This window comes from Mytilus edulis, chromosome 9 (genome assembly GCF_963676685.1).
Source record: "Mytilus edulis chromosome 9, xbMytEdul2.2, whole genome shotgun sequence".
In the NCBI taxonomy this organism is placed as follows: Eukaryota; Metazoa; Mollusca; class Bivalvia; order Mytilida; family Mytilidae; genus Mytilus; species Mytilus edulis.
In genome coordinates this window covers 18,358,993-18,374,033 of record NC_092352.1, presented here as the reverse complement: position 1 = coordinate 18,374,033, position 15,041 = coordinate 18,358,993, and the positions used below count along the sequence as shown (strand labels likewise).

At 33.0% G+C, this 15,041-nt stretch overlaps 1 protein-coding gene across 1 annotated transcript in view; it reads right to left on the bottom strand.

Moving 5' to 3' along the window:
* Nucleotides 1–3,563: 3,563 nt before the first annotated feature.
* Nucleotides 3,564–15,041, bottom strand: part of LOC139487747 (exportin-6-like) — a 37,576-nt gene continuing 26,098 nt past the window's right edge. The window contains exons 21-24 of the mRNA XM_071272789.1: nt 8,223–8,378; nt 7,220–7,318; nt 5,232–5,462; nt 3,564–4,293 (exon numbers count right to left, since the gene is read on the bottom strand). Coding sequence (XP_071128890.1) covers nt 4,192–4,293; nt 5,232–5,462; nt 7,220–7,318; nt 8,223–8,378 — 588 coding nt within the window. The 3' untranslated portion in view covers nt 3,564–4,191. The remainder of the gene's footprint in view (nt 4,294–5,231; nt 5,463–7,219; nt 7,319–8,222; nt 8,379–15,041) is intronic.

The following is a 15,041-nucleotide window of genomic DNA, read 5'->3' as shown; positions in this document are numbered from 1 at the left end:
CCTCCATTTTGTCATAAGTATCAACATATTAAAATTTCAAAAGCTAAGATTGAATGGTTCGTGAGTAAATGCAACAATGTGAATTGAAACACCATTTTACGATCTTTCAAGAACCATAACTCCTGAACGGTAAAAGTCAAAATCGTCATTATTGAACTTGACCTCTATTTTGTCATCAGTAACAACATATTAAAATTTGAGAAGCTTTGGTTGAATGGTTCATGAGAAAATGCACGGACACGACTGGAAACACCATTTTTCAATCTTTCAAGAACCATAACTCCTGAACGGTAAAAGTCAAAGTCGTCATTATTGAACTTGACCTCCATTTTGTCATCAGTAACAACATATTAAAATTTGGGAAGCTTTAGTAGAACAGTTCATGCGTAAATGCACGGACACGACTGGAAACGCCATTTTACGATCTTTCAAAAACCATAACTCCTGAACAGTAAAAGTCAAAATCGTCATTATTGAACTTGACCTCTATTTTGTCATCAGTAACAACATATTAAAATTTGAAAAGCTTTGGTTGAATGGTTCATGAGAAAATGCACAGACACAACTGGAAACACCATTTTTCAATCTTTCAAGAACCATAACTCCTGAACGGTAAAAGTCAAAATCGTCATTATTGAACTTGACCTTCATTTTGTCATCAGTAACAACATATTAAAATTTGGGAAGCTTTGGTTGAAAAGTTCATGCGTAAATGCACGGACAAGACTGAAAACTCCATTTTTCAATCTTTCAAGAACCATAACTCCTGAACGATAAATGTCAAAATCGCCATTATTGAACTTGACCTTCATTTAGTTGTCAGTAACAACATATTAAAATTTTAAAAGCTTTGGTTGAAGGGTTCATGAGTTAATGCACGGACAACATTTGATTGCCGCCCGCTCGACTGCCCGGCCGCCCGCCATACATCCCCAAATCAATAACCGACATTTTTGTCACAAAAATCCGGTTAAAAATCGGTTCTGGAGAGTGGTGGGAACATGTAAGTAGTATACAGTTCAAATCTGTGGTAGGTAAACGAGTCCACATTTATGGATTCACATTTGCAGCGCTTTTGATCTATGCTGTAATTTAGAGTCCTGACTACCTTATAATTTATACTTAAACTGATGAAACTGCATAAACATAGCTCAAAATAGATACAGTACCTTTTATTCTATACCCGATCTAATAAGATTACCAGAAAATCTGTATACTGCCTCTATATTATATTCGCCTTTCTAAAAAGTGAAGGGGTAAGAGAAACAAATGGGGAAATGAAAAACTACAAGTGGCAGATAAAACACAGACCATCTAATGGCCTAACAAAAAATCATGCAAAAGAAAAACAAGAGTGCACACACTGAAATGTCTCGCCTTCTATACTAATCATTGATATCATGTTGATAATCCTAAGTATAAAGCTAAGCTTTATTACAACTGTCACATAAACTTAACATTAACCAAGATAACTAAACAAAGACCAATGAACCTTGAAAATGAGGTCAAGGTCAGATGAACCATGCCAGGCAGACATGTACAGCTAACAATGCTTCTATACAACATATATAGTTGACCCATTACTTATAGTTTAAAATAGACCAAAACACAAAAACTTAACACTGTGCAATGAACCTTGAAAATGAGGTCAGGGTCAAATAAAACCTGCGCGACTGACATAAAGATCATAAAATATTTCCATACACCAAATATAGTTGACCTATAGCATATAGTATTAGATAAAAAGACCAAAACTCAAAAACTTAACTTTGACCACTGAACCATGAAAATGAGGTCAAGGTCACATGACATCTGCCCGCTAGACATGTACACCTTACAATCATTCCATACAACAAATATAGTAGACCTATTGCATTTAGTATGAGAAAAACAGACCAAACAAAAAAATTTAACTATAACCAGTGAACCATGAAAATGAGGTCATGGTCAGATGACACCTGTCAGTTGGACATGAACACCTTACAGTCCTTCCATATACCGAATATACTAGCCCTATTGCTTATAGTATCTGAGATATGGACTTGACCACCAAAACTTAACCTTGTTCACTGATCCATGAAATGAGGTCGAGGTCAAGTGAAAACTGTCTGACAGACATGAAGACCTTGCAAGATACGCACATATCAAATATAGTTATCCTATGACTTATAATAAGAGAGAATTCAACATTACAAAAAATTTGAACTTTTTTTTCAAGTGGTCACTGAACCATGAAAATGTGGTCAAGGACATTGGACATGTAACTGACGGAAACTTCGTAACATGAAGCATCTATATACAAAGTATGAAGCATCCAGGTCTTCCACCTTCCAAAATATAAAGCTTTTAAGAAGTGAGCTAACACCACCGCCCCCACTATCCCTATGTCGAGCTTTCTGCAACAAAATATTATACCCTAGCATACATGAAAAATCTGAAACTTTTATGGTTTATATACAAAAACTTAATAAGTTATTTATTGGTGGATGCTACAGATTTTCATTTTTTTTTTTTATAACAACAATAATCTCTGCTTTTTCTTCAAATTCTTTGAGCAGAGTCTCTGTTTTAATACAATTTCCATTCAATATTTTTATTGCCACCATAATACCCTAATTCCACTGTCCAGTCCTACAAATATCTTTATGTACACTAAGACTTTTTAAGTATTTGTTTTTGTTTTAATATTTACTGACTGGCAAAGAATCAAACTTTTATATGAAGACAAGCGTTTTACAAAGTATTTTTAAAAAAGAACCATGAAAATAGAAATAGCAGTTTCCCAAAATTCATTCTATTATAAAATCTATTCAGAATACACCATGGTTAAATACATAGTACCAAATGATATAGGGCTCTGTGGAGACCACAATCTATTAGTACTTCAATGTGTGTACCTTCAATAATCTATATAATGGCTATCTCTGAATATCAACTTCAGTTAGGAGCTATCTTATAATTCCTTCTTTTAAATGATTTCCTTTTGCTGAAAATTATTTAAAACAGCATTCATATTTTGATAGAAATACTGAGCAAATGGGCTGGTGCTAACCTCACCAACTTAGTCCGCAAGCAGAGGTATAACCAGGTGATAATGATAACAATACACCAGATGTGAAGTTAGAATGTTTCTTCGATGACGTAAATATCAGTTATTAAACTATACTTTAGAATACTGTCAGAAGCAACTTTCCAATACTGTCAAAATAAAAAAAAACTTTCCAATATTGTCAAAATAAATAACTTTCAAAACTGTCAAAATAAAAAATAAATTACAATTCATGTCCTGTTAAAATGTTTCTTTCCAATACTGTAAAAATTAAAAACATTTTGATACTGTCACATTTAAAAAATCTTTTTAATGGTTTTAATACTGTACATAATAAAAAAAACTTTCCGCTAATGTCCTTTTTTCTCATGGTATGTTATCACCCAGAATATTTGAAGAATGACATCTCATGTTGCATTCATCTCCATTTTCAAGCCAAGAATGTTATCTCATGTGGATCCATCCCATATCCCATTTGAAGCCATGAATTTTTGTGTTAACAAAAAGGTGAAGGTAAAATTATATAGTTTATTTATAGCTATATTTATCACAGTAATACAAGCACATGATATCAACAAACTTTTCTCGTTCATGTTACGAGGCTTCTAGAGGATACACTAATAAAAACGTCAACAAAGCTTTGCAATATACAAATAAATATAGCTGTAATAAGGATTCAGTACTATTAGAAAAAAAAGTACTCATAAATGTAAATGTTTGGCACAGCAGGTGCAATGATTAGTTTATTCTTTCCCTCCTATAGTATAAAATCCATTTTGGTTTTAGCAAATATTCAATATAAAAAAGTCAGACAAAACATGAGAAATAATGATATATTCCATAAAGATGTTGTGCTGACCCATCTGTTTAAATATTTCGTATCTTTTGATCCCAATCAATCTTAGAAAAGGTAGAATGAATAAAATGTGAAATTTATGTTCACCAGTCTATGACAAGAGCTACAGCAAACCTGTTGTTTAAAAAATAAATCTGATGGCACTCAGTTTTTTATATGGTTTGTCTAAACTCAAACTGCTTACAATGTTCTGAATATGTCCCTGATGTTCAAACTGGTTATAATACCATCAATCATCAATGACAGCATACTTTATGGTAATCATTACTGATTACATTGCATATTTTCAGAATTTAACAGATCCTTCTGGTAGACTACTGTTCACTTGTCTGTAATATCTCAGATCATTAACCAATCTCTGTATACTTTGACTGAATGATGGCAAGTCCTGCAAGCACAAGAAACAACCAATCAGTGATATCATGAACATAGATTTATTGTAAATGCAACCAAATTACTGTAAACTCAGAAGTTATTGCCTGCATTTATTATTGCGATTTAATAACTTTAGACCAAAATGCAATTTTAATTATAGGGATTTTGAAAAAAATCCAGTTTAATTTATCTAAAAAAAAATAAAAATGCCGGTTTAACTTATTGCAATTATAACCCTGTTGCAATTTTCGCAGTGATTCATAGATGCCAACCCCCTTTTGACACAATCAGTAACAAACTATCAAATTTTCCGTATTTTTGAAAAGTTTTCAGTAATCATTCAAAAACGTGCATTTACCAATAAAAATAACTGACGAGTGGTTGCAAAGTGATGTACAGTAACATGTTTTGTTAAACATGTAGTATGTATTCCATTCATTGATTGTTCGTACATTTTGGTTTTGTCAAGGAGAAGTAGTGATTGGGGAAAAGCTACTTCAAAAATTGCAAGTTTCCCTCTTCGGAAGTCAGTTAGTTACCCAACAATAGGTCGATAACTCCCGAGAAACCGGAAGCATTACATTGGCGTTTTCTAAATACCGGACCAAGACGGAAAAGTAATGATAAAAATCTGTGGTTTACAAAATTGAACGGCGATGATTGGGAATCGGTAACAATTCAACTTTGACTGTAATAGCGTAGTTTTTATCGCAAAATTGGAAAAATTACGGAAAAATCATAATGGTTGGTATCTATAAATGATTTCTGAATTTACAAAACCTGCTTTATACATAAATTGTCTCATTACATGTTACATATTAAGTAAATTTGTCATTGTATATTTAGTATTTGATTTATTATCTGGAAACACAGATTTCTGACAGACTGACATATATATATACACCCTACTTTGTAGTGTGGGGTAGAAATTATTTAAAAATTCAAACATACCTTTTCTGTTTTGAAATTTTGTTGTAAAACACTTTTCTGATCAGGAGAAAGCCCTTCACAATCTGATAGGAACTGATGTAGGAAGTCATTATAAAATCTTTCAAAATCTACACATGCCATATTGTGAATAGTCACAGTTATCTCCTCTTGAAGAAGGTCATGTGATCTATGTACAAGAACTTGTAATAATACATTGAGAAACTGTGTCAACATTCCTTGTGCAAAGATTGTCTGAAAAAGAAAATTAACATTTAAACAATACAGATAAACAATCAAGAGTGCACACGCTGAAATGTCTCGCCTTCTATACTAATCATTGATATTATGTTGATAGTCCTAAGTATAAAGCTAAGCTTTACTACAACTGTCACATAAACTTAACATTAACCTAGATAACTAAACAAAGACCAATGAACCTTGAAAATGAGGTCAAGGTCAGAGAACCATGCCAGGCAGACATGTACAGCTAACAATGCTTCTATACAACATATATAGTTGACTCATTACTTATAGTTAAAGAAAAATAGACCAAAACACAAAAACTTAACACTGTGCAATGAACCGTGAAAATGAGGTCACGGTCAAATAAAACCTGCGTGACTGACATAAAGATCATAAAATATTTCCATAAACCAAATATAGTTGACCTATGGCATATAGTATTATATAAAAAGACCAAAACTCAAAAACGTAACTTTGACCACTGAACCATAAAAATGAGGTCAAGGTAACATGACATCTGCCCGCTAGACATGTACACCTTACAATCATTCCATACAACAAATATAGTAGACCTATTGCATATAGTATGAGAAAAACAGACCAAAACACAAAAATTTAACTATAACCACTGAACCATGAAAATGAGGTCAAGGTCAGATGACACCTGCCAGTTGGACATACACACCTTACAGTCCTTCCATACACCGAATATACTAGTCCTATTGCTTATAGTATCTGAGATATGGACTTGACCACCAAAACTTAACCTTGTTCACTGATCCATGAAATGAGGTCGAGGTCAAGTGAAAACTGTCTGACAGACACAAGGACCTTGCAAGGTACGCACATATCAAATATAGTTATCCTATTACTTATAATAAGAGAGAATTCAACATTACAAAAAAATTGAACTTTTTTTCAAGTGGTCACTGAACCATGAAAATGAGGTCAAGGACATTGGACATGTGACTGACGGAAACTTCGTAACATGAAGCATCTATATACAAAGTATGAAGCATCCAAGTCTTCCACCTTCTAAAATATAAAGCTTTTAAGAAGTGAGCTAACGCCGCCGCCGTAGCCGCCGCCGCGGGATCACTATCCCTATGTCGAGCTTTCTGCAACAAAAGTTGCAGGCTCGACAAAAATCACGAAAAAATCCTTCTTATATCAGTCGAGGTATTTATATAAAAAACAAGAATAAAAATATGTCTTTGGTGTAAATTTGGATATATATATATATATATATATATAATTGGAATTTAAAATAAAATTAATTAGAGTAAGTAAGAGCTGTAAATATATTGTGGTCATGAAGTTAACAAGCGTTACTATTACTTTCCTATTGGTAAAATTTTTTGAACAACCTTACTAAAGGAGTACACTCTTTAAAATAACTATTATCTTAGTGGAATTTTAATAAATAATACATTTTCAGTAAATCAAGTGGTACAAATATGTAAGCTTGGAAAAGGTTACTTTATACACATTCAATGCATTTTTACTTTTATAAAAGTCCCTATTCATTTTTAAACAGATCTAGCATTATGCATTATACATAAAATACCAAGTAAATATCACCTAAAATCAGCAGAATGAAGGAAGTCAAAGGGAAATACATGTCTAATCCATATTAAGAAGAGGTAATTCCTTAATAAAAACACTAAATACAAATAGGAAGATTCTTTACATCATCATTACCACTCTGCAATAGCCCTTAATGTAAATTACACAAAGCTTAGTGTTTATATATTTCAATGTATTACCTTGCTGTAGAGTTTCCATTTGAAGTTGAGATTTTCTAATGATTCTAAATTCTGTCTGAAGACATCAATATCTGGCTGCAGAAAAGATTGGCCATATGACTGAAATAAGAAAACAATAAATATTTGTCTGCAGAAAAGACAGGCCATATAACTTATATGACATAACATTAATAATTGACTTCTTAAGATGTGCTCTATGACTAAAATCTTACATCAGTACTGTAAATAAAATGTCCCAATAAAATTAGCACTCTAAGCTTTTGACTTGAATAATTTTTATACTTTTAAATCAAATGCCTTGCAGAATCTTTTCTAAACAAAGGAATAGTTGCCTGTATCAAAATTCTGTTTTACTGGGAAAGGAGTAAGTCGGTAAGGGCCATATTTGGCCCCGATTTTAAAGTTCAATGTTACAAAATAAAAATTAAATATTCAAACTGGACATGAAAATGTTATTATGAACATTATGTTCAAAGATCTTTTTTGTCGACGTTGTTTCTTGTCCAATAACCAATGAAAATTTACCCATTAATGAGTACTATTTGTGATGCATGAACAAAATGCAGGAATGTAAATTTTCAACAAAAAGGCTTATTTCTTATCTAGTCAAAGCATTAACAATGATCCATTGTGATATTGGTCAATAAATCCTCATTTTAAATTTAAGCTAAATAAGGGGGCCATTTAAGGGCCTTATTGAACCTACTCCTTTGCACACACAAATCTATGTCCACAGAAAAATCTTGTATTCCTTTTCAGTTATGTTGATGTTTATAAACTTTTGGCCTAAGCTTTACTGTTTTCTTCAAATATTGTTTATTGATGTTTGGATTTTGAACATGTGGTCTTTGACATAGCTGTTGTAAGAAGAACATGCAATTTCGTTAAGAATCATGAACAGCTGAGTGTTCACTCTCATGTTTTGTCAACTTTTATAATGTGGAACTTGCTGAATATTTTTCTGAAGTAACCCTATTTTGAACTACACAATAAGATTAGTTACCTGTAAAACTGATGTGAACTGTTGAACATTCTCGACTTGTTCAGGTTCGTTGTTCATCTTCATTAGTACGTTACTTTTAAAGAAATATCTCCAGTTATGAACCAGAAGTTCATGAAGTAGATTGTACAGGACTAGTTTCATATCTGGTGATGGTCTCTGTAACATAAAAACTCATCTTGTACTAAATATTGTCATGTTTTGTTTCAAATCACAAAATATGCTTAAATTTGTCCTATCAAAGTTGCATCATATCAATTACTACAGGCATGATGAAATACACTTAAAAATACAAATCTGGTGGGCAATATTTTAGAAACATGGATCTACTATGGAAAAAGTTGATTGAAAATATATGTAGCAAGCATATGTCTTCAATATCCCCATTTATTTTCTCAAATCCTTCAGAACCACATCACAAACTTCATGGTGTTATGGCTTCGAATAGTTTGTTACTGTAGATTTACATATTTTAACTTTCTTTTTAATCTCTTATTTATTTACATTTGGGGAAAAATACTTTTTCATGATATGAAACATTAAAACAAAAGTTCATTTTTCCATGATTCCTACATCTTTCATGATTACTAATCTGAATAATACATTACCTGAGCAATGATAGGGTAGATTTGATATATACATATGGATATAATACATTACCTGAGCAATGAAAGGGTAGATTTGATCTATACATATGGATATAATACATTACCTGAGCAATGATAGGGTAGATTTGATCTATACATATGGATATAATACATTACCTGAGCAATGATAGGGTAGATTTGATCTATACATATGGATATAATACAGTACCTGAGCAAAGATAGGGTAGATTTGATCTATACATATGGATATAATACATTACCTGAGCAATGATAGGGTAGATTTGATCTATACATATGGATATAATACATTACCTGAGCAATGATAGGGTAGATTTGATCTATACATATGGATATAATACAGTACCTGAGCAAAGATAGGGTAGATTTGATCTATACATATGGATATAATACATTACCTGAGCAATGATAGGGTAGATTTGATCTATACATATGGATATAATACATTACCTGAGCAATGATAGGGTAGATTTGATCTATACATATGGATATAATACAGTACCTGAGCAATGATAGGGTAGATTTGATCTATACATATGGATATAACACAGTACCTGAGCAATGATAGGGTAGATTTGATCTATACATATGGATATAATACATTACCTGAGCAATGATAGGGTAGCTTTGATCTATATATATGGATATAATACATTACCTGAGCAATGATAGGGTAGATTTGATCTATACATATGGATATAATACATTACCTGAGCAATGAAAGGGTAGATTTGATCTATATATATGGATATAATACATTACCTGAGCAATGAAAGGGTAGATTTGATATATACATATGGATATAATACAGTACCTGAGCAATGATAGGGTAGATTTGATCTATATATATGGATATAATACATTACCTGAGCAATGAAAGGGTAGATTTGATCTATATATATGGATATAATACATTACCTGAGCAATGAAAGGGTAGATTTGATCTATACATATGGCAATGAAAGGGTAGATTTGATATATACATATGGATATAATACAGTACCTGAGCAATGATAGGGTAGATTTGATCTATACATATGGATATAATACATTACCTGAGCAATGATAGGGTAGATTTGATCTATACATATGGATATAATACATTACCTGAGCAATGATAGGGTAGATTTGATCTATACATATGGATATAATACATTACCTGAGTAATGATAGGGTAGATTTGATCTATACATATGGATATAATACATTACCTGAGCAATGATAGGGTAGATTTGATATATACATATGGATATAATACAGTACCTGAGCAATGATAGGGTAGATTTGATCTATACATATGGATATAATACATTACCTGAGTAATGATAGGGTAGATTTGATCTATATATATGGATATAATACATTACCTGAGTAATGATAGGGTAGATTTGATCTATATATATGGATATAATACATTACCTGAGCAATGAAAGGGTAGATTTGATCTATATATATGGATATAATACATTACCTGAGCAATGAAAGGGTAGATTTGATCTATACATATGGATATAATACAGTACCTGAGCAATGATAGGGTAGATTTGATCTATATATATGGATATAATACATTACCTGAGCAATGATAGGGTAGATTTGATCTATACATATGGATATAATACAGTACCTGAGCAATGAAAGGGTAGATTTGATATATACATATGGATATAATACAGTACCTGAGCAATGATAGGGTAGATTTGATCTATACATATGGATATAATACATTACCTGAGCAATGAAAGGGTAGATTTGATATATACATATGGATATAATACAGTACCTGAGCAATGATAGGGTAGATTTGATCTATACATATGGATATAATACATTACCTGAGTAATGATAGGGTAGATTTGATCTATACATATGGATATAATACATTACCTGAGCAATGATAGGGTAGCTTTGATCTATACATATGGATATAATACAGTACCTGAGCAATGATAGGGTAGATTTGATCTATATATATGGATATAATACATTACCTGAGCAATGAAAGGGTAGATTTGATCTATATATATGGATATAATACATTACCTGAGCAATGAAAGGGTAGATTTGATCTATACATATGGATATAATACAGTACCTGAGCAATGATAGGGTAGATTTGATCTATATATATGGATATAATACATTACCTGAGCAATGATAGGGTAGATTTGATCTATACATATGGATATAATACATTACCTGAGCAATGAAAGGGTAGATTTGATCTATACATATGGATATAATACAGTACCTGAGCAATGATAGGGTAGATTTGATCTATATATATGGATATAATACATTACCTGAGCAATGAAAGGGTAGATTTGATCTATATATATGGATATAATACATTACCTGAGCAATGAAAGGGTAGATTTGATCTATACATATGGATATAATACAGTACCTGAGCAATGATAGGGTAGATTTGATCTATATATATGGATATAATACATTACCTGAGCAATGATAGGGTAGATTTGATCTATACATATGGATATAATACAGTACCTGAGCAATGATAGGGTAGATTTGATCTATACATATGGATATAATACATTACCTGAGCAATGATAGGGTAGATTTGATCTATACATATGGATATAACACATTACCTGAGCAATGATAGGGTAGATTTGATCTATACATATGGATATAATACAGTACCTGAGCAAAGATAGGGTAGATTTGATCTATACATATGGATATAATACAGTACCTGAGCAATGATAGGGTAGATTTGATCTATACATATGGATATAACACATTACCTGAGCAAAGATAGGGTAGATTTGATCTATACATATGGATATAATACAGTACCTGAGCAAAGATAGGGTAGATTTGATCTATACATATGGATATAATACATTACCTGAGCAATGATAGGATAGATTTGATCTATACATATGGATATAATACATTACCTGAGCAATGATAGGGTAGATTTGATCTATATATATGGATATAATACAGTACCTGAGCAAAGATAGGGTAGATTTGATCTATACATATGGATATAATACAGTACCTGAGCAATGATAGGGTAGATTTGATCTATACATATGGATATAATACATTACCTGAGCAATGAAAGGGTAGATTTGATATATACATATGGATATAATACATTACCTGAGCAATGATAGGGTAGATTTGATCTATACATATCGATATAACACATTACCTGAGCAATGATAGGGTAGATTTGATCTATACATATGGATATAATACAGTACCTGAGCAATGATAGGGTAGATTTGGTCTATACATATGGATATAATTGTCGAGGCTAACTTCTAATATCGTATACAGAAAACAATACAACCATACAGTTTGACGTTTACTTCATTATATCATAACTGCTAAGGCGACGTCGCACACTGACGTCAACCCTAGATACATAACGGTAAATTGCGACGTCTTGACCCCCGCGGTATTCTCGACATTCTCCGGGCGGCGAAAAGTAAATATCAAAATTAAATTACAATCAAGAAAAAAATGAATTAAAATTATTGTCTCTCAAATTCAAAACTTAAACTTAACTTTAGCACAGTCACTAGCTTCCATACTAGTTATCTTTCGGATCACAATGAGTCTATTTCGATAATTAACAGTGTCTATATTTTCCGCGCACCTGTTCACATAGTCAAATAATTGGTTTTGCACTTAGCCAATTAAATCAAGCATATTCGTAAAAGTCCATGATAAATCTGAACAGTTAATAGGTTACGCATTATTTAGTCCATTTTTTAATATTTTCCCTGGCTCTTGTGGCTGCTTCTCGGTTTGGCAATATCCGGCTTGTGGTCGCACTTGGTTCTTTCTTCTGTCGAGCTTCTTCGTCCTTTGATGTTTCGATGTCTGTACAAAGTTCAAGGGGATACAACTTGACGATCGGACGTGATGTAGTTCCAGTTTTGGTTCGAATAATAGCGGAACGAACTAGTCCATCATTTCCTTTGGTTAGGTTTTCCACAATCCCGGTTTTCCACATTATTCTTCTGTTTTCATCATGAATCTGAACAATATCGCCTGTTCTGATTATAGTGGAATTGTTTCCCGTTTTCTTGTGGAATTCACGCAATGACGTCAAATACTCTGTTTTCCATCTGTTCCAGAATTGTTGTAAGAGTAATGATTGTCTTTGAACACGTTTGATAAACTTTGTTTTGTTCATAAATGTCTCATTAAACATGTCAATTTCACGAGTATCCATGTACGGTAATGTATTTATCCTACGTCCATAAAGAAGATGAGCTGGCGTAAGTGGTTGAAGATCCTTCGGGTCTGAAGACACATATGTTAAGGGTCGATCATTTAAGACGGATTCTATCTCTGTAACGATTGTCTGAAGAGTCTCTAAATTTACAAGTGATTTTCCTAGTACTTTTTTCAGATTCGTTTTCGTCATTCCAATAAGACGCTCCCACCATCCACCAAACCATGGAGCACGTTTAGGGATGAAAAACCAGTCGATTCCTTGTGCTGATAATGTCTCTTTTAACTTTTTTGAATTACAAAGTTGTTTGATGTCTTCTGACGCGGATACAAAAGTAGAACCATTGTCTGTCATAACTACTTTTGGTAAAGATTTTCTGCTTGAAAAGCGCCGAAAAGCTTGTAAAAATGTTTCTTCTGACAAATTTGTAACGACTTCAAGGTGTATCGCTCTAGTAGAGGCACAAGTGAATAAACATATATAGACTTTCTTTATGACATTTTCGTTATCTTTTACTTGTAATGCGCCTGTGAAATCTATCCCTGTAGCTGTAAAAGGGTCAGCTTCTTGTAGTCGAATTTTAGGCAATGGCGGCGGATCCGGTGCTGCATATGGTTGTCCAACAACCTTCCTACAAGTAACACATTTCCTGAGTGTTTTTCGAACAAACTGTCGGATAGCGGGTATCCAAAAACTTTGTCTCAGATGTACGATTGTGGCATTTACTCCGGAATGACAAATTCTTTCATGAGCATTTAATACAATAAGTTTAGAAATTGTATGATCGTTAGGTAAGATATACGGAAATTTAGTGGACTCCGATAAGGGCGCATTCTGGATTCTTCCTCCACATCTGATGATGTTCCTGTCGTCAAGAAATAATCTTAATTGTCTGATTCTCGGTAAACTGTTCCGTGATTTACTGTTATACTTCAATGCGTTATATTCCGTAGCAAAAGCCGTTTCCTGACAATTTCGAATCCATAACTCAACAGATTTGGATAATTCACTTGGTTTTAAATGTTCTAGTGTCCTTAAACTCTTTTCAATTCTACAGTTTTCTATAAACCGCAGTACATATGACGTGATACGTAACAGTTTCTGGTACGACGAATAACGTTCAATATCAATAATAAAGTTAATTCCAAATTGACAAACTGAATCGTCCTTTGATTGGCTAATACATGTACTTTCATTTTCTGTTAACAAAACTGATAAAGACGTATCGATTGATGTTGATTTTGGGTATGTTGAACTGTCTGTTAACCAATGCGGACCTTTAATCCATAATTTGCTGTTTGTGTATTGCTCGGCCGTTATCCCTCGTGTTACTAGATCAGCTGGGTTATCGCTTGTAGGGCAATACTTCCATTCCCATGATGTTGTCAATTCGTTTATTTCATTCACACGATTTTGTATGAAACCTTTTAATGTCTTTGTTGACTTAAGCCAGTGTAAAACAATCTGGCTATCCGACCAAAACGTGATGTTTTCGCACTCCAACGTTGATTGAAGGTGTTTAGCTAAGCGTGCTCCGATTACGGCTGCCATTAACTCAAGTTGTGGGAGTGTCAGTTCCTTTAACGGGGCTACTCGTGACTTTGCCATTACAAGTGCTGTCTCTTCTCCATTACATATATATCCTACCGCACCATATGCCTTTGTACTTGCGTCAACAAATATGTGAAGACTGTGTTGTGTTGATCCTGTAGTCTCAGTGAAATAATATCGAGGAAATACAGTTTGTGTAGCGGTCTCAATATTCTCGCGTATGCCGATCCATTGGTTACATATGTCTCCTTCTATTATACTGTCCCATTGTAATCCAAGTTTCCATATTTCTTGCAACAAAATTTTAGCCGTTATAGTCACTGGACTCAGTAATCCTAGCGGATCGTAAGTTCCTGACGAATATCTCAATATTTCTCGTTTAGTTACAAGTTTTGTCGTACTTTCTTCCTTGCATTTGTGTGG